General features: G+C 32.4%; 1 protein-coding gene, 1 long non-coding RNA gene and 1 pseudogene across 8 annotated transcripts; all 3 read left to right on the top strand.

Annotated features, from left to right (window-relative positions):
- Positions 1-269: 269 nt before the first annotated feature.
- LOC120283837 (LRR receptor kinase SERK2-like) lies at positions 270-6,788 on the top strand. Of its 7 annotated transcripts, XM_039290592.1 has the most exons (14): positions 298-410; positions 926-993; positions 2,554-2,632; positions 3,221-3,338; positions 3,442-3,574; positions 3,697-3,768; positions 3,914-4,057; positions 4,156-4,227; positions 4,375-4,440; positions 4,526-4,596; positions 4,674-4,814; positions 4,910-5,251; positions 5,334-5,728; positions 5,817-6,788. In XM_039290592.1, the coding sequence occupies exons 4-14, from the start codon at positions 3,272-3,274 to the stop codon at positions 6,129-6,131; spliced, it is 1,818 nt and encodes a 605-aa protein (XP_039146526.1). In that variant the 5' UTR covers positions 298-410; positions 926-993; positions 2,554-2,632; positions 3,221-3,271; the 3' UTR covers positions 6,132-6,788. The 7 variants fall into 7 exon arrangements, with proteins under 7 accessions (XP_039146528.1, XP_039146527.1, XP_039146524.1 ...); XM_039290594.1 differs by lacking the exon at positions 926-993 and having other exon boundaries at positions 270-410; positions 3,272-3,338; XM_039290593.1 differs by lacking the exon at positions 926-993 and having other exon boundaries at positions 270-410; positions 3,268-3,338.
- A 7,323-nt stretch (positions 6,789-14,111) lies between these two features.
- LOC120250126 lies at positions 14,112-18,244 on the top strand (annotated as a pseudogene).
- LOC120250127 lies at positions 15,083-17,322 on the top strand. The gene is made up of 3 exons (XR_005532942.1): positions 15,083-15,276; positions 16,520-16,580; positions 17,102-17,322. It is a non-coding gene; the product is annotated as an uncharacterized LOC120250127 (long non-coding RNA).
- Positions 18,245-18,591: the final 347 nt, after the last annotated feature.

Here is an 18,591-nt window from a genome sequence, read left to right as displayed (position 1 = left end):
ATAATATATATATATATATATATATATGTGTTGATTTTTATTCATATCGTATAAAATTTATAAATATATTTGACAATATCTACTAACGTCACTGTATATAATATACATTTGTAAAAAGCTTTTTAAAAAATTGTCATTTTTATTTATATTTTAGTAATTTTCTGCAGACTCGTATGGGCCATAGATTATCTTGAAGAAGACAACACCATCATTATCATCTCCATGGAAACTTAGAAAAAAGAAAAAAGAAAAAAAAAAAAGGGTCACATTGACATGCACCTTTCACATTGACATTGACCCTGTTTAGCTGGCCGATACGCCCCCCATATCCTCCTTGCTTGTTACTGCATCAGTATAGTCTCACTGTTTTTGATAATCTTCTTTGGTGAGAAAACTGGAGTCCTGCTCAGGTTGGTCCTTATCTCATAAAGGTTTGATCTTTGAGGTTTTTTGGTTATAAAAATGCTTTTTTTAATGATGGAGATCTTGATTGCTGGGTATAGGGTTGTGTTTGGTTTTTTGTGTAGTGTTTTGAGAAGATGGGATGAACTGGTATGGGGCTAATCAGTTCAAGTTGCTTGTATTAATCAAAGTTTAGAACTCTCTTTTTTTTTTTGGAGTCTAAAACCATGGTTCTGTGGGGATCTTAACTTTTGGTTCTCTTGTACTGTATTTGGCTCTTTGTATGATGTTTTGAGAAGATTGGGTAAATTGGTAACGGGGGAGATCAGTTGAAGGTTTTCGCATTAATTTAAAGTTCAGAATTTTTTGGTAAAACCATGGTTTCTGTGGGGATCTTAACTTGTGATTCTCTTGTACTGTGTTTGGCTCTTTTTATGCTGTTTTGAGAAGATTGGGATGAATTGGGATGGGAAATATCAATTGAAGTTGTTAAAGCTCATAACTGCTTTCCCTAAAATGAAAGGTATTCTGTGGCGATCTTAAATGTGGGTTCAGGTGTAATGTTTGGAGAAGATTGGATGATTTGGGAAGGTAATGATTACCAGTCTAAACATCATTGCTTTTTCCTTAAAATGATAGTTTTCTTTAGGGTTCTTAATTGAAGATTTTCTGAGAATGTGTTTTACTCTTTGTATGTGGTTCTGAGGAGACGGGCTGAATTGTGAAGTTCACAACTTTTATCCTAAAAGGATGGTTTTGTGTGGGAACCTTTGCTGTAGGTTCTCTGTTTTGTTCTTTGCATGGTGTTCTGAGAAGATTGGATGAATTTGGGTGGGGAACCTCAGTTGAAGTTAGTGAACTCTTGTAAAGTTCAGTACTTTGTTTTTTTCCCCCCTAAAATGACGGTTCTCTGTGGGAATCTGAATTCTTGGTTCTTTGGTACTTTGTTCGCCTCTTTGTATGGTGTTTTAAAAAGATTGGAAGCATTGGGATGGAAAAATCAGTTGGAGACTTGGAGTTGTTCACTCCAATCTAATGTTCACAAATTTTTTTCTTAAATTGATTTTTTTTTTCTTTGGGCATCTTATTCGCAATCGTAGGCTCTTTGGTACAGTGTTTTTTTTTTTTGTGTGGTGCTCTGAGAAGATTGAATGAATTGGAATGGGGAATATCAATCGATTTTATTTGTGCTAAAGCAACTTTTTTTTTCAGTAAAATAATGGTTCTCTGTGGGATTCTTAATTGCTGGTTCTCTGGCACTGTGTTTGCCTCTTGGTATGGTGTTCTGATGTTATTCATACTGATCGTTCACAGCTTTATAGTTTTGTCAGATGATATTATTTGCACTAATCTGGAGTTAGTACTTTCTTTTTTTAATTTTGGTAAAATGATGGTTATCTGTGGGAATCTTACTTGTTGGTTTTTTGGTTCTATGTTTGCCACTTTGTATGGTGTTCTGAGAAAATTGTATGAATTGGAATGGCGAACGTCAATTGGCATTATTCATACTGATCTAAAGTTCGCAACTTCTTTTATTTTAAAATGATTTTTTTTTTGTTGGCAATCTTAATCATCTGTTCTTTGGCCCTCTGTTTGCCTTGATGTGTGGTGTTTTGTGAAGATTGGATGAATTGGGATGAGAAGCATCAGTTGGAGTTGTTCACCATAATCTAAAGTTAACAACTTTGTGAAAAATCCTAATGGAGTGGTCTTTATCAATTGATCAACGCTTTAATGTATGTAGATAGAGTAGCATCAGATTCTTGGATTTGTGGGCTAAACATCACCAGATTGTATTTCCTTGTTTTTTTTTTCTTTTCTTTAAACTCTTGTGCAAATGTCAAGAGACGAGGCTACTAAAGAGTTGTTTGTTTTATTTTGTGTTTGTCAGTAGTTGATGCTTTTCTATTTTATTTTATTTTATTTTTCTTCTGTATGTAGCCTTTGTTAAAACTTGCTTTTGTATTGAGTGAGAGACACTGCAGGATCCACATTGGGAAATCTAAAACCAAGTGTTATCTTGACGAAAAATTTCTCCAAATGAAACTTACATGTTTTACAGGACATAGTTCTAAACATTACGTTTATAGGAGATTTATTCTTGTTGTGGAATTTCTTCTTAGAATGCTGATTTTTGGATTTACATTTCAGGATGTAGCGAAAAAAGAGATCGATAACTGTATTCAACGGACAATTTTATCTCTTGAGAGTTGAGAAAAGCTCTTGAAAGGTGTTGGTTTTATCATCAACCATTTAAGAATAATATTGTGGATTGTTGATATGTTATATGTTCTTGAAAGGTGTTGGTTTTATCATCAACCATTTAAGAATAATATTGTGGATTGTTGATATGTTATATGTGATGTCAGGAGGCATACATGTTTATTCCCTTTTTATATATAAGTTTACTGCTATACATGCATACTTAATTTTAAAATAATACATGACCTCCATTTCCTTGTTGATCAATGATCACTAGATGAGTTTATATCATATGGACAATCGACAGTCATGGGTGAACATAGCATATTACTACGAAATGGCTTATTCTGTTGATAAGGATGAGTGCAATTTTTTAATTCACATTTTTGGAGCCAGAATAAGCATGATAGGTAGAATTTGCAATGCCTTTAATTAAATGACTGAAGGTCACCAAGCAAAATTGGAGTAATTTTTCATGATTTACATAAATGAAGGTGGAGCTTATTGACTATTTAGATAAGTGTTGTTTTTCTAATCTCATTATACTCCACTGTTTCTCAGCTACATTTTATCTTCTTTTGATACAAATTAAAAGTCATACTTTTGCTACGGCCAGGATTTCACATATATCTATTTGATCCAATCTGTTGTAATATTCGCAAGGAAGATGAAGCTGTTCAGTGTACTGGTTATACTTGCCTCTCTGTATTCTGCAGTGTTCTCTGATATTCAAGGTACCTTTTTTTTTGCCTCTAAATTTGCATGCAGGTTATGGATAGCTATAATCTTATTATACTTATTGTATATCTAAGCATCTAATGCTGAAATTGTTTGCAGGAGATGCCTTATATGATTTGAAGCTTAAATTAAATGCAACTGCTAATCAACTAACAGATTGGAATCAGAATCAAGTCAATCCTTGCACATGGAACTCTGTTATTTGTGATTCAAATAATAATGTTATCCAAGTGTGAGTTCCTTTATTGTGTTTTAGTATCTCTCTTTATCGAAATGGCAATTGGCATCAAGATACTATATTCAATCTATTTGATTAATGCTCACATTTCTTTCAGTTTCTTTGTTTCTATTCAGAACATTGTCGTCTATGGGGTTTACTGGAGTTTTGTCACCAAGGGTCGGTGAGCTAAACTATCTAAACGTATTGTAAGTATAAACTCGAATTTAGATCATTTTCTTGAGATGAAGCTGTTGATACTTTAATATGCTTTATTAATGTCGTAGACTTCATAAATTTTAGTTTTTGTTATCATTCATGATATGATAACTTATGAATATTTCCATTTTGTAGATCACTGCCAGGCAATACCATAACTGGTGGTATACCTGAACAGTTTGGAAACCTTTCGAGTTTAACAAACTTGGATTTGGAAAGTAATCGGTTGAGTGGAGAGATACCACCTTCACTTGGTAAACTTACCAAGCTTCAGATTCTGTGAGCAATCTTTTCTTCTTTCCAAAATACAAGCTATTATACTAGCCTAGCCATCATGTTCTCAGTTTACTTGTATTTGTAAAACATAAAATGTTCAGGATCTTGAGTGGAAACAATCTCAGTGGAAACATTCCTAATTCCTTGTCAAATCTCACTAGCTTAAATGACATGTAAGTCTTTTGTCTGATGATAATCTGTCGGTTTTTATGCACAATCAGTGAATCTGAGTATATTTGATTAATATCGCACAGCGCTAGCTCATAATAAGACTTCCTTATCTTCTATGTTACATTACAGTACTTGCTGTGTATTTGCAGTCGTCTAGCAGACAATAATCTCACTGGTCAGATTCCTAATCGCCTATTTCAAGTAACAAGATACAAGTATGAAATACTGCACACGTACAATCATTTCGTCATATGTAAAATGTTAACTGCTAATCCAGAATGCATGTATTATTCAATGTAGTTTTACAGGAAACAATCTAAATTGCGGTGCTAGTTTCCAATATCCTTGTGTATCGAAAATGTCAGATCAAGGTAGTCTTGTCTCTTTGTTCTCGATGTTCAATCGAATATATTATAAGAAATTTTTTGTTTGTCTTGGAACCTTACAGGAGAATCTAATCATTCGAAAATAGGATTGGTGCTTGGAATTATTGGAGGAGTGATTGGACTCTTGATTATCAGTGTTATATTTATTATTTGCAAGGGTAAGAAGAAGGGTTGTCGGCCTGAAATTTTTGTCGATGTTGCAGGTAAGTTTTCTGTTAACAAGTGATATGTTAGATTTTATATTTTGTACTAGTGGACCCTATATGGGTGTTACATAAGCTTAGGAATTCGATACCAGGTGAAGATGACCGAAGAATTGCTTTTGGACAATTGAAACGATTTGCATGGAGAGAATTACAAATTGCTACTGATAGTTTCAGCGAAAAGAATATCCTTGGACAGGGAGGTTTTGGAAAAGTGTATAAAGGAGTGCTTGGAGATAACACAAAAATTGCGGTCAAACGATTAACCGATTATGAAAGTCCGGGAGGGGAATCTGCTTTTCTTCGTGAAGTTGAGATGATTAGTGTGGCTGTTCATCGAAATCTTTTGAGGTTAATCGGTTTCTGTACAACTCCTTCAGAGCGTCTTCTAGTTTATCCGTTTATGCAAAACTTGAGTGTTGCTTATCGATTGCGAGGTACACTCAAACCACATTTAATCTGAGTTTATTTATTATTATTTTCCTGATTGCAAGTAGTTTTATGCTGTCGGTGGGGAAGACTTCAAACTCGGGGAGCCTGTGTTGGACTGGCTGACGAGAAAGCGAATTGCGTTAGGCACGGCTAGGGGATTAGAATACCTGCATGAGCACTGTAATCCGAAGATCATTCACCGGGATGTGAAAGCTGCCAACGTCCTACTTGATGAGGATTTTGAAGCTGTTGTTGGGGATTTTGGCTTGGCGAAACTAGTAGATGTCAGGAAAACATCAGTCACAACACAGGTCCGAGGCACTATGGGTCACATTGCGCCAGAGTATCTGTCCACAGGAAAGTCATCAGAGCGAACTGATGTTTTTGGCTATGGTATAATGCTTCTTGAGCTTGTGACAGGACAACGTGCAATTGACTTTTCCCGCTTAGAAGAAGAAGACGACGTGCTATTGCTTGATCATGTATATGACACAAACCTTGATTTTCTTATCAAATGCTGACAAAATGTAACCGTCTAATTAACTGCATGAACTGTATATGTTGATGAAGGTTAAAAAGCTCGAAAGGGAGAAGCGTCTTGACGCAATTGTGGACTGCAACTTAAACAAGAACTATGATGCGCAGGAGTTGGAAATGATGATCCAGGTTGCTCTGCTTTGCACACAAGCATCGCCGGAGGACCGTCCGACGATGTCAGAAGTAGTACGAATGCTTGAAGGAGAAGGCCTAGCCGAGAGATGGGAAGAGTGGCAACAAGTAGAAGTTGCTCGAAGGCAGGAATACGAAAGAATGCAGATGAGATTCGATTGGGGCGAAGACTCCATATACAATCAGGATGCGATCGAGTTATCGGGTGGCCGATGAAGAAGTGCCATCGATATCTGATTCATTTTTGTATATAAAAAGTCAGTGAGCTCGAGATTTTGCGGGGCCATGACATGGATTGATTGCGAAATTGGACAATGTGTGTCTTGAGATATAGCTGCAACTTGGTTGCATTATGCGCATGAACATGAAACTCACGTGCTTTATATATTTCTATTTAAGTGAAGCATTTGATCATCGAAAGAGTTCAGAAACTTCCATGGAGAAATGCTTGGCTACTGCTGGTGTTGATGCTTCGGCAACTCAACGACCGGAAGATCAAGTCCGAGGACAGCAAGCTCCGAGCATCATCTGGTCGACGGAGTTTCTTATTGATCCATGTTTGATGAAAGACGAGAAGAAGATGAAGGAGATGCTGAGGGCTTGGGCTAAGGGTGTGGCTGCGGATATCGCCCTTAATAATTTATAGTGTCATCACCGTCTTCGCCGGAGCTTTTTAAAGCGTGTGTTTTTTCGCTGTGATGTGGGTAGTACTAGAATGGTTGATCTCTTAGAAATCTGGCTTTGAAAAACTTATTCTCTGAGAAAGAGTGACTGTAAAATGAGTGACCTCGGAGGAAATCCTGGAGAGATTATATAAACATGCATGTAAATGAGATTTGTAGTTGAATTTTAATAAAAGTATTGTTTGATATATTTCTTCGGTGGATTCTTATTTATTTATTTGTTTTTAAGACCATGCGAGTCATTGATGTTGGACAGTATTCTTTAATTTTTAAATAATGATTTTTTTTCCTTTAATTAATTATTTATTATTTTGACTTTTTATTGTATTATATATATAGTTGGATAGATGTATTATGATAGTTATTTTTTGGGTTTAAAATTCTAAATAAATGATTGTCATGAGCTGAAATTTCTTTTTTTTTCAAGCTTTTTTTCTTAATCATACTAAGGAAAAATATCTAACAAAATGCTTTTTATATCCTTTTTTAACCAATTAAAATAATATAAATATATTCTATGGTACTTTGGCATCACTTTACAAACCTGAAATCCTTTTTTTTTTTTGGATAATATCTCAATTCATTTATAAACTCATTTCCCCTCCGAGAACCACTGAGAAACGAATTACATTTTCAAATGCGTTTCCCCAAATTATATTGTAACTAAAGAATACATTTTCTTTTCTAAATACGATCCCTCTGGCAGACCACGTGGGAATCGGGGTTAGCTTTTTAAACCCGTTTCCCCAAGTGATAAGGACCAACTAAGAAGTATCATATGAAAAAAAACCTTAAAAAAAAGCTCACAGGTTTCATGAACTGTGTCAACATCATCTTTGATATTTCTCCAATTTTTATTTTATTTTTTTATCTTTTTAGGGTGCTTCCATATAAGTTATAAAAACTTTGTGAAACTCGTGAATTATTTATAAATTCATATCAACTTAAAATAAATGCAAAATTTTGATCTGACATAAACTACGAAAAATATATATATAATTATATGTCAAAGACAATCAAATATTTAAGGATTATTCCGAGTTTGCATAGGATATTGCTTTGAGGAAGCGTTTGATATGTAAAAAAAATGACAGTATAGCATAAACTCTCGTCTCTTGTTTTTATGTAAATGGGCTTGGAGTACAGCACAAGAAGTTGATTCATTACAGCACAAATTGTTAAAAATCTTGTTCCACTAAAATCACGGCACAATTTTTTAAGTGTGGTATATCACAACCAAAAGACAGTCTTGCCCTTAGTTACAATTAAAAATTACAACACCTGATCTTAACCCAATAAAAAATATTGGAAATAAAAAATTATATTTGGTAAAATATTATTAATTATTTTATTTTAGAAATTAATATATATATATATATACCCTAATAATTAAATTTTAAAATTTTTTAAAAAAATATAATTATACCCTAATAATTTTACAAATTATAAAAAAAAGTAAGTGATGACTATTAAAAATGAGAAAAAATTTCAAAATATTCCTGTCAAAATTTTTTCCAAAACAACAAAAGATTATACAAAGGGTATTATAGTAATTTTATAATTTTTAGTGCAATCCTTATGGAAATCAAATAGAAAATAGTACAAAATTTTTTGTGATGTCCACTAAATATCAAACAAAGAATAGTACAAATATTTGTTCTGTATTTAAGTATTTATATTGTGTTGTATTCTTTATGTTGCACCTATGTGTAAATCAAACAGACCTTGAGTGTATTTATATGAGTTCTAATAAGACTGAGTTTACATATTAATTTGAAATAAATACAAAATTTTGATCCTACACAAATTATGAAAAAATATAAATTATGAAAAACTTATATGCCAAAGATAATAAAATATTTAAAGATTATTATTCCGACTTTGCATAAGATACTGTTTAGAGTATATTTGTATGAGTTGAGCTCTAATAGCATCTAGTTGAGTTGAGTGTATTTATGAGTTGAGTTCTTCTATATATAATTGAACTCTTTCTAATCAACATATTATAAATTTCGGTATTTTCTCCTTTTTTTTATTTAGCAAGATTATAAAAGATTGATTAGTTTCGAAGCTTTAGCAATGGCGAACGAGACTCGTCTTTATGATTCGACAAGGAAGGAAGGAATCAAGCCACTTGATGTTCAATTTAATGGTAATGAAGAGATTAGAGAAGCCAGAGTAAATGTAGAGAAGGCATTGTGTGAGATTAATGAGGCGTATAAACATCATGTCATCATGATCATCATGATAAAGAGGAGATGAAAGTATTATTGAAGATGTGGGCTAAAAAACGTGGCTTTTTTTATTCATATAGAGTTTGTACAATGATCATTGGATTTTTAAAAGTTTAATTGGTATATACATTACTTAATTTGTATTATATTTTTCAATTAGCTTCTTATTCCTCGTAACTTTTTAAATATCTTAAAGTCCTTTTGGCATTTTAATTTTGCACACGGATTTTTTTTTTTTTTTCAATTTTTACTTATTTTTCAGTTTTTACAACCAATATTTTTAAAAACTGGACCGGATCGTGAACCGGTCTCATATTTGGGTTACATGTCTGGATGACTCATTCTAGTCCGACCAGATGACGTCATAAATAAATAAATATATATACCACCAATTAAGCTTGTAACTTTTTATTTGGCCATCAAAGAGAGAAATGTTCACTCTCTAATTATGTGAGGATGAGATGAAAAAAACAAAATTAAAAACAAAGCTAGAACTAAGTATGCTTAATTTAATTATCAGATTTGATCACCATTACCATTAAAATAAAACCATAAAATAAAATAATTTCTAAATGATCTATACCTCTTAAACAATCTACAAGTTTCTTCTTCTGCTTATTTTCTCAAACATCCTAACTCCAAAGTTCCAAAAATACAAACAACATTTTCAACAAATCAAGACGCAAAGAGCATCATGAAATAAAAAAAAGAGCCGATTCATGCCCTTAGTCCTTTCTTAAAAAAATGAAAACTGAAAACCTGGTCTATCTGGTTTTTGTCCGACCGACCGGTTTGCCGAGTTTGGCCGAGTTTGACTGGTTCATAAATCAGTCAACAATTATAATAAAACAAGACCGGGCTATGGGCCGGTTTCCGATTTTTTCTTTCAAACCGATCGGTCCGGACCGGTTTTAAAAACATTACCTGCAACTCATGCAGTCAGTTTATTTTATTTAAAAAATTTAATTTTGTTCCACTTACGAAATGTACTTTCCGTTTATTAAATATTGTGTTTAAGTGTAACTATATAAATTTTTATTTAATATATAATAATTTTGTTTAATATTTATTTTTAATGTTTAATATTTTAATTTTTAATACTATTTTATGTTTTTTTTTTAAAATACTAAAGACTTTTTTTGATAAAAATACTAAAAGTAAGTTATTAAGGGTGTAAATTTTTAGATATGAAATAGTATAAGATTTTTTTTTTTATCCACTAAGCAATTGTGAGGAATGATATAAACAATTTCTAAAAAATCACTGGATTAATATATTTAAAAAAACATACATATCTTAAAAGTAATCAAATTAAATGCATGCACGTGCATGCAAAGGTTAATACATATCCTCATGGTGCTTTATTAACATTGTCAGCACTTTGATGTCATGAATGACTAGATATATGACATCAAACTCTTTTATTATAAATTTGAATATCTTTTTCTATTCAATTGTAGTTAAGTTCTGATTAAAACTTTAGAGATATTTATATGTGATATGTATTTTACATGTTAGTCTCTCGGTTAATAAATATTTTATATTAATAAGGTATGATTATACCACTAATGGGCCAGGAATGTTGATCCCAGCTTATGTGTCTCCTTATTATATTGGACATAAAATAATTTCATAACTTTTAATTTTTTTTAAATAGATAAATCACATATTCATTACAACAACTGACAAAAAATAAACAAACAAACTATTAACAAAAAAAATAAGCCACTAGAAATAAAACACAGGTGGAGACAAAACTTAAAAAACACCAAAAGCTAGCGCTTAAATAAAAACAGGGAGAAATATCATTCACAAGCTGGATGACGCACACCGGTGTTGCTCAACCTAAACCAGTGCCACCATATTTGGCATTACTAATAATTTACATTTATATATAGTAAAATATCATCACATGACCCAATGTGGCTGTATAAACCCCTCACATTAAGCATTACTGGTCAGCATCATTAGAATAATATAATTCATGCATAACTTTAATTTGATAACACCCTCATGTAATGAGGATTCATCCAAGAATCTTATAATCGTCAAACTCAATATTTGTCGATTATAAATACCCTGTAATATTGGTAAAAACTCCAACATCAGTGGCTAAGATATATGACTCTATCAACATTATTATACAACAATCAAATAAATACAAAATTATACTTTATCTCATATATATTAATTGTAAATTATTTTTTAATTTAATAATCTCTATCATTAACGAGATCATTATAAAATATAATGTAAAAATAAAATATATCATTAAACGTAAATAAGATAATCTTCATAATTATGCATGTAATGAAAAAGCTATTTTATTACTAAATAATTATTAAAACTGACTTTATAGCTCATACTAGTTTTTTAGTATTTTTATACTCTAAACGATTTTTAAATATATATATATATATATATATCTAAAAAAATATTTTTTATTAGATAATTTTATATTATATTATATTATTCATTTTTTTTATGACTAGTTCAGTAACAAGCTATTCGGGATTCAACCACTTACTTATGGTTAATTAAGCTTTTTAAGATTGATACAAAATCTCTTACACCCCAATTTGAGTAGCTAATAAGTACTCAAGTCTATGGAAGCTCACATGAATCTTTGTGAGCTCATGAAACATCCAAATAAGCGTTTAAATTTTTTTTTTTAAAATAATTAAATTAAAACTATAATGACTTAAAAAGTAAATTTTTTAAAAATTATAGGGGTATTTTAAATATATGAATATTGGGGAGACATGTGGAAGTCTTTTTTTTACACGTAAGCCTCTGAGTCCTTTTCTATCTTTTGCATGCACATACATATAATTAAAAGTATGAAAACATATTCCATGACGTAAAGGAAACCAAATCAATAGTTTCATGACTTCACTGACGGACAAATTAAACAACCTGGGCACAAATTTTTTTTTTCAAGGTTTGACTTTCAATATAATTAAGAGTCAAAACATTGAATGATTGACTTGACTTGTTAACATCCAAACGTGTGGTAGGAATTCTCATGTACTACATATAAAATAAATCAAGAGAGTTTAGTAAAAAAAAAAAAATACAAATTTTTGTACATTGACGTGTCATTTGTAAATTCACAAGTTTAATTGGACTAAAATTTTTATTGTTTGTTATTATATATTTCTTTAGATTTAATTAATTAAGATTCTAATATTTAATAAGCGTGTATATATGCAAACTAATTAAGATAATAATATAAGTAATAAGATGTAGTTTTTGAGAGTTTAAAGCATGAGCATGTTTAAATTAAATAGTTAAAACCCTAGATATAAAACAAGCCATAACATTACTAAAAACAAACGGTACAATCATGGCTAAGTTTAGTTACTGAAAGCAGTTAATTTAGAAGAAAAACTAAAAATCTGAAAGTTTGAAAATAAATAAATAAATAAATAAATACAGAGAGTAGTTAAGGAGATGAATGAATGCAATTAAAAGAGAAATTCTATGGTGTGTCACAGGTTTCATGAACTTTATTACAAGCATATCAGCAATAGTATATATATATATATATATTATATTCTTCATTGGTTTCATGTATGAAAATTAATATTCTCAATTAGTTTGTGATTCCCGTGACTTGTTAAGATAACAAAATCATGTCTATATAAACACCATCCTTGTTATGCACACATATTATTACATAACACAACAAGAAATCAACATTTCATTCAAGAAGAAGAAGAAGAAGTTATAAAAAGAAGAAGAAGAAGAAGAAGAAGAAGAAGAAGAGATATCAAAAGAACAACAAGAGTTATCAAAGGAAGAGAAGGAAGAGGGAAGAAATTAAGAAAAAAAATGGGTAAGCCATCACTTGAAGCTCTAGCAATGGCAGGGGCCAACTACAAAGATTATGAGAAGGACTTCAATTCAATGGATGAAGATTACACATCTCCTCATCTCTTGGTCATCAATCAATCCATGAAAAAGCTTGATGCTGATCGTAATAGTGATCATGATCAGGAGACAGATAATGATAAGATGAACAACTTTACACATGATGATGATGATGATGATGATGATGATGATGATGATGAGCAAAATTTCACTATGAATTGTGTGAGAATGAGTACTAATTATAAAGAGGACGAAATGAAGTTTAAGTTGAAGCTTTGGGCTAAAACAGTTGCTTACTCTTTGCAAAGGAGTTAATTCTATCTATATCTATATATTTGTATATATAAATGTTCTTGATGAGTTTGATGTAAACAAGATGTTGATATATATATATATATATATAAACATATACATTGTGAATGGAGATAAATAAATATGGATGGATTCACTGTACTTACTTTCACTATTCAAAGTTAATTAATCTTTAATTAAGGTTTTAATGACTAGGGGATTTTTATTTTTAAATATAGGATTTTTTGGGTTTGTTGAATTTGTTTGGAGAAAAGCTTTCACATGTATTTGCCCAAAATTTGGATGATTAATATTAATCAGTATAAAGATTCTAAAATTAAAATTTTAATATTTAATTAATGTGAAGTAAACATAATTAATGTTAATTAGCCTCATAAAAACATAACTAAAGTTCAAATTTCAAAATAAACCTGGTGTGGATAATATCTTAAATTAATATTTTCTTGTTTCTTTTTATTTGTCACTTTTTAGAGCTCTACTTTGTTTTTTTTACTTATCACATTAAAAATTTTATATAACGTTAAATATTAATTTTTTAAAATTTATCCTTTAATTTAATATCCTTGTACAATTTTCAATAAATCACAATCAACTGCTCTACTTAATGGAGTTTTAAATAGCGATAATTTTAAAAAATAATAAAATTTTATTATAAAATATGGGTAATCAACTATTGCAATTAATTTTTTTATTTAATCTAATTAAATAAATATGACAAATATAAAGGAAATGAGGAGGGAGTAAAGCAAAGGAATAAAATCATGCATATTAATTAATTAATATTGACACTAACGCTCACACACAAAACTTCATCCTTTCACACTTTTAAATTAAATTAACCCATTCCAACCACCAATATAAACCACGTTTGATTACCAACAAATCCCACTAATTGTTTTAATTTACTTTTGAAATTCTAATTTTCAGAATATTTATTTTTAAAGGCAGACAAAAAAAATCACCATGAAATATCCACGCACCATACATTTCAGAAAAAATAAAAACTCTAAAAAAACAACCATGTAAATAATTGCGGTCAAACGATTAACCGATTATGAAAGTCCAGGAGGAGAATCTGCTTTTCTTCATGAAGTCGAGATGATTAGTGTAGCTGTTCATCGAAATCTTTTGAGGTTAATCGGTTTCTGTACAACTCCTTCAGAGCGTCTTCTAGTTTATCCGTTTATGCAAAACTTGAGTGTTGCTTATGCGATGTACAAACAGACCACATTTAATATGAGTTTATTTATTATTATTTTCCTGATTGCAAGTAGTTTTATGCTGTCGGTGGGGAAGACTTCAAACTCAGGGAGCCTATGTTGGACTGGCCGACGAGAAATCGAATTGCATTAGGCACGGCTAGGGGATTAGAGTACCTACATGAGCACTGTAATCCGAAGATCATTCACCGAGATGTGAAAGCTGCTAATGTCCTGCTTGACGAGGATTTTGAAGCGGTTGTTGGGGATTTTGGCTTGGTAAAACTAGTAGATGTCAGGAAAACATCGGTCACAACACAAGTCCGAGGCACTATGGGTCACATTGCGCCAGAGTATCTGTCCACCGGAAAATCATCAGAGCGGACCGATGTTTTTAGCTATGGTATAATGCTTCTTGAGCTTGTGACGGGTCAACGTGCAATTGACTTTTCCCGCTTAGAACAAGAAGACGATGTGCTATTGCTTGATCATGTATATGACACAAACCTTGATTTTCTTATCAAACTCTGACAAAATGTAACTGTCTAATTAACTGCATGAATTGTATATGTTGAGGAAGGTTAAAAAGCTCGAAAGGGAGAAGCGTCTTGACGCAATTGTGGACTGCAACTTAAACAAGAACTATGATGCGCAGGAATTGGAAATGATGATCCAGGTTGCTCTGCTTTGCACACAAGCATCGCTGGAGGACAGTCCTATAATGTTTGCAACCTTGGCCTTGTTGACCAAGTTGACCAGAGATATTTGTTTCCCTTTGACTGTTTGACCGAATACTGGGTTTCCTGATACTATTTCACCTCAACATGGCTTCTCACCTAGCTGGCTTCTCACCCGTGATGCTTCAGTCTTGTCATGGTTCGTGGGAGAGGCATTCTTCTTTTTCTTCTCCTCCTCCTCCTTCTTCTTAACAACAACCTTCCCCTTGGAGTTTTGGACTGAAGAAACCAGCCGTGAGGAGGATCCCGGAGTCGCAGTACTTTGGGTTCGGCAGCGGCGAGAAGGTTGGAGTTTCATCGATTCTTTCTTCTTCGAGCTTCAGGTTAGCATCTGGGGTGTTGTGGATGAAGCTTCTTGTTAGATCTCTATTCTAAGCTTGGTTGTGACTGTTCTTGTGGGTTATTGTGTTGTTTCCATATCTTGATGAGGCTTAAACCTTGGTTGCATGCATCCTTGAAGCCTATCTGATGTCTATTTATGTCTAGTTTGGTTGATCTGTTCTATCAGCATGCTTACCTTTAGAGAGTTTCACATTTGATGATCTTACTTTATGATATATATATGTCTATATATATCTTGTATGTGTAAATGGTAGTGCACGAGACCTTAATCTTTGATGTTTTTATTTTGTTAAAAGCATGACTGTTCTATTGCTTTGTTAGCTTTGAAACTTCTTAATGATGAGTAAATGGTTGTAAGCCTGAGCTTGTGTTAAGCTTGCCAACTTAGTCTATTTTCGGGTTACTGTTCATGTGTTACTTAAAACCTTGAGTTAGCAATGAGAACCTTTTGAGTAGGAGTAAACCTTGTTTGTTGACCTTTGATCCTTGCTTAATTATTTAGATAAAAGCTTTCATGCTTGTAAACTTGGAAACTTCGAGTATGCAGCCATTATGTTTTGGTTGTTAATATTATTCACACTTTGGTCTAAGCATGACATCTTGTAATCTTGGCAAGATAGCTTATTATTTTGTTATGTATTTAATTTGTGGTTAAGGTAACCTGATGCCTTAGTTTGTTTGAAATCCTCATTGTCTAAACTTGGGGTTGATTAAATTTTTGTTAGCTTAACTATATATAATGATGTCCTTAGTTTATCTTTAATGATATTTAGTGCTTGTAGAAAGTTAAACCTGTAAACATTCTTTCTAAAATATTCTATTTGTTTAAATATATTCATAGTGAAACCGGCCATGGTGTAAACTTGAGTGGCTTCTAAGTTTACATGATAACCTGATGCCTTAATCATCATTTAATTATATACTACTATAGGTTCTGTAAACTTGAAGTGTCTTCTAGAAGCATGGTTATCATGTTTTATGCTTATCCTATACTTATGTGAATATGTATAAGTATATATATATATATATATTCAGTTATATTTAATGATAGTTAGAATTTTAATTGCCATCTTTGAACCTTGCATATCAGGTTATCATTTTTATACATAGGTATATGACTGTGCTCGACTTATCATGCAATGATTGTAAATTCTTCCTCCGGGGCTTTAGTTGTAACTAGGCCCAGCCCAAGACTTAATTCTAAGTATAGCTTTTGTTGGTTAGATCTCGTAGCGAGCCCTAGTTCACGGGACTTGGTGAATCCGACTCTGTAGCTCTGAGCCAGGTAGGCTCTCGCACCCGCAAATTCCGTATTTCTGACAATTATTATGTATTTAAATTATTTCATTATTTTTTGTAATTTTATTTAATTATCTATTTACTTACTTGTCATTTATTTATTTATTTGTTTTATTTATTCAGTATTTTCTCTGTCTGTATTTCATATTTCTGCGGTTTTTAGTACATCTCCATTCCTAGCTCATGTGCACATGTTTTCTGTAGTAGCGCTACCCCCTTACTGCGGTCGAAGATCCGGCTTCGGCTGTTGATATTCTGTTTTGTTCTATCCCGACTTCACAGTCGATGATCCAGCCTCGTGCTGTCAATTTCTGTTATTAGCCAGGGAGATGTACATGACTGTTACTGCGTGATTTCCATATTTTTGGATTATTTCTGTATTCTAAGTATTTTCTGCATTTTGTATGAATTATGATCTATTATTCTGCAATATCTGTTTTATCTGTTGTTTCTGTGATTCCACTGGGCCCTTGTGGCTCATACACTCTGTGAATTCTGTTCTCACAGGAGAAGATCAAGTCTAGGATCGGGGGGTGTCTGGGAGTCATATTTTCTGCTTTTATCAGCATCTCTATATTACCTTTTTGTGAGTGTAAGGCTTGTATTCTGACTGTATTTGTGTTTTGCAAACTGTTGGGTTGTATTTGTATTCTGTAGGGCTGCTAAAGCCTGTACTTGTAGTATTTCAGTTCTCAGTATCCTATTTGTGCTTCTATATTACTGTTCATATTTTGCTTGTTAGGGTTGACTTTAACCAGGTCAAATCTGAGACCTTGCACCCAGTAGGTCCCAGTTCCACTGGATGCGGCTAATCTGTCAGCAGACTCGGCTGTAGGGCTGGGACGTGACACGTCCGACGATGTCAGAAGTAGTATGAATGCTTGAAGGAGAAGGCCTAGCTGAGAGATGGGAAGAGTGGCAACAAGTAGAAGTTGCTCGAAGGCAGGAATACGAAAGAATGCAGATGAGATTCGATTGGGGCGAAGACCCCATATACAATCAGGATGAGATCGAATTATTGGGTGGCCGATGAAGAAGCGCCATCGATATCTGATTCATTTTTGTATATAAAAAGTCCGTGAGCTTGAGAGTTTTTGGGGCCATGACACGGATTGATTGCGAAATTGGACAATGTGTGTCTTGAGATATAGCTGCAACTTGGTTGCATTATTTCTTGCATAAACATGAAACTCACGTGCTTTATATATTTCTATTTAAGTGAAGCATTTTATCATCGAAAGAATTCAGAAACTTCCATGGAGAAATGCTTGGCTACTGCTGGTGTTGATGCTTCGGCAACTCAACGACCGGAAGATCAAGTCCGAGGACAGCAAGCTCCGAGCATCATCTGGTCGACGGAGTTTCTTATTGATCCATGTTTGATGAAAGATGAGAAGAAGATGAAGGAGATGCTGAGGGCTTGGGCTAAGGGTGTGGCTGCGGATATCGCCCTTAATAATTTATAGTGTCATCACTGTCTTCGCCGGAGCTTTTTAAAGCGTGTGTTTTTTTTTTTGCTGTGATGTGGGTAGTACTAGAATGGTTGATCTCTTGGAAATCTGACTTTGAAAAACTTATTTTCTGAGAAAGAGTGTGACTGTAAAATGGGTGACCTTGGAGGAAATTCTGGAGAGATTATATAAACATGTGTTGGACTTGGACATTAAAATGAGATTTGTAGTTGAATTTTAATAAAAATATCGTTTGATATATTTCTTTGGTGGATTCTTATTTATTTATTTATTTGTTTTTAAGACCATGCGAGTCATTGATGTTGGACAGTATTCTTTCATTTTTAATTAATGATTTTTTTTCCTTTAATTATTTTTGCTTTCTATTGTATTATATATATACCTATAGTTAGATAGATGTGTTATAATACTTATTTTTTGAGTTTAAAATTCTAAATAAAAGATTGTCATTAACTGAAATTTCATTTTTTTTTCAAGCTTTTTTTTGGAAATATATCTAACAAAATGCTTTTTATATTCTTTTTT

Source organism: Dioscorea cayenensis, chromosome 19 (genome assembly GCF_009730915.1).
Source record: "Dioscorea cayenensis subsp. rotundata cultivar TDr96_F1 chromosome 19, TDr96_F1_v2_PseudoChromosome.rev07_lg8_w22 25.fasta, whole genome shotgun sequence".
NCBI classification, from domain to species: Eukaryota; Viridiplantae; Streptophyta; class Magnoliopsida; order Dioscoreales; family Dioscoreaceae; genus Dioscorea; species Dioscorea cayenensis.
Note: the sequence above shows the minus strand (reverse complement) of the source record. Positions and strands in the feature narration are given on the sequence as shown.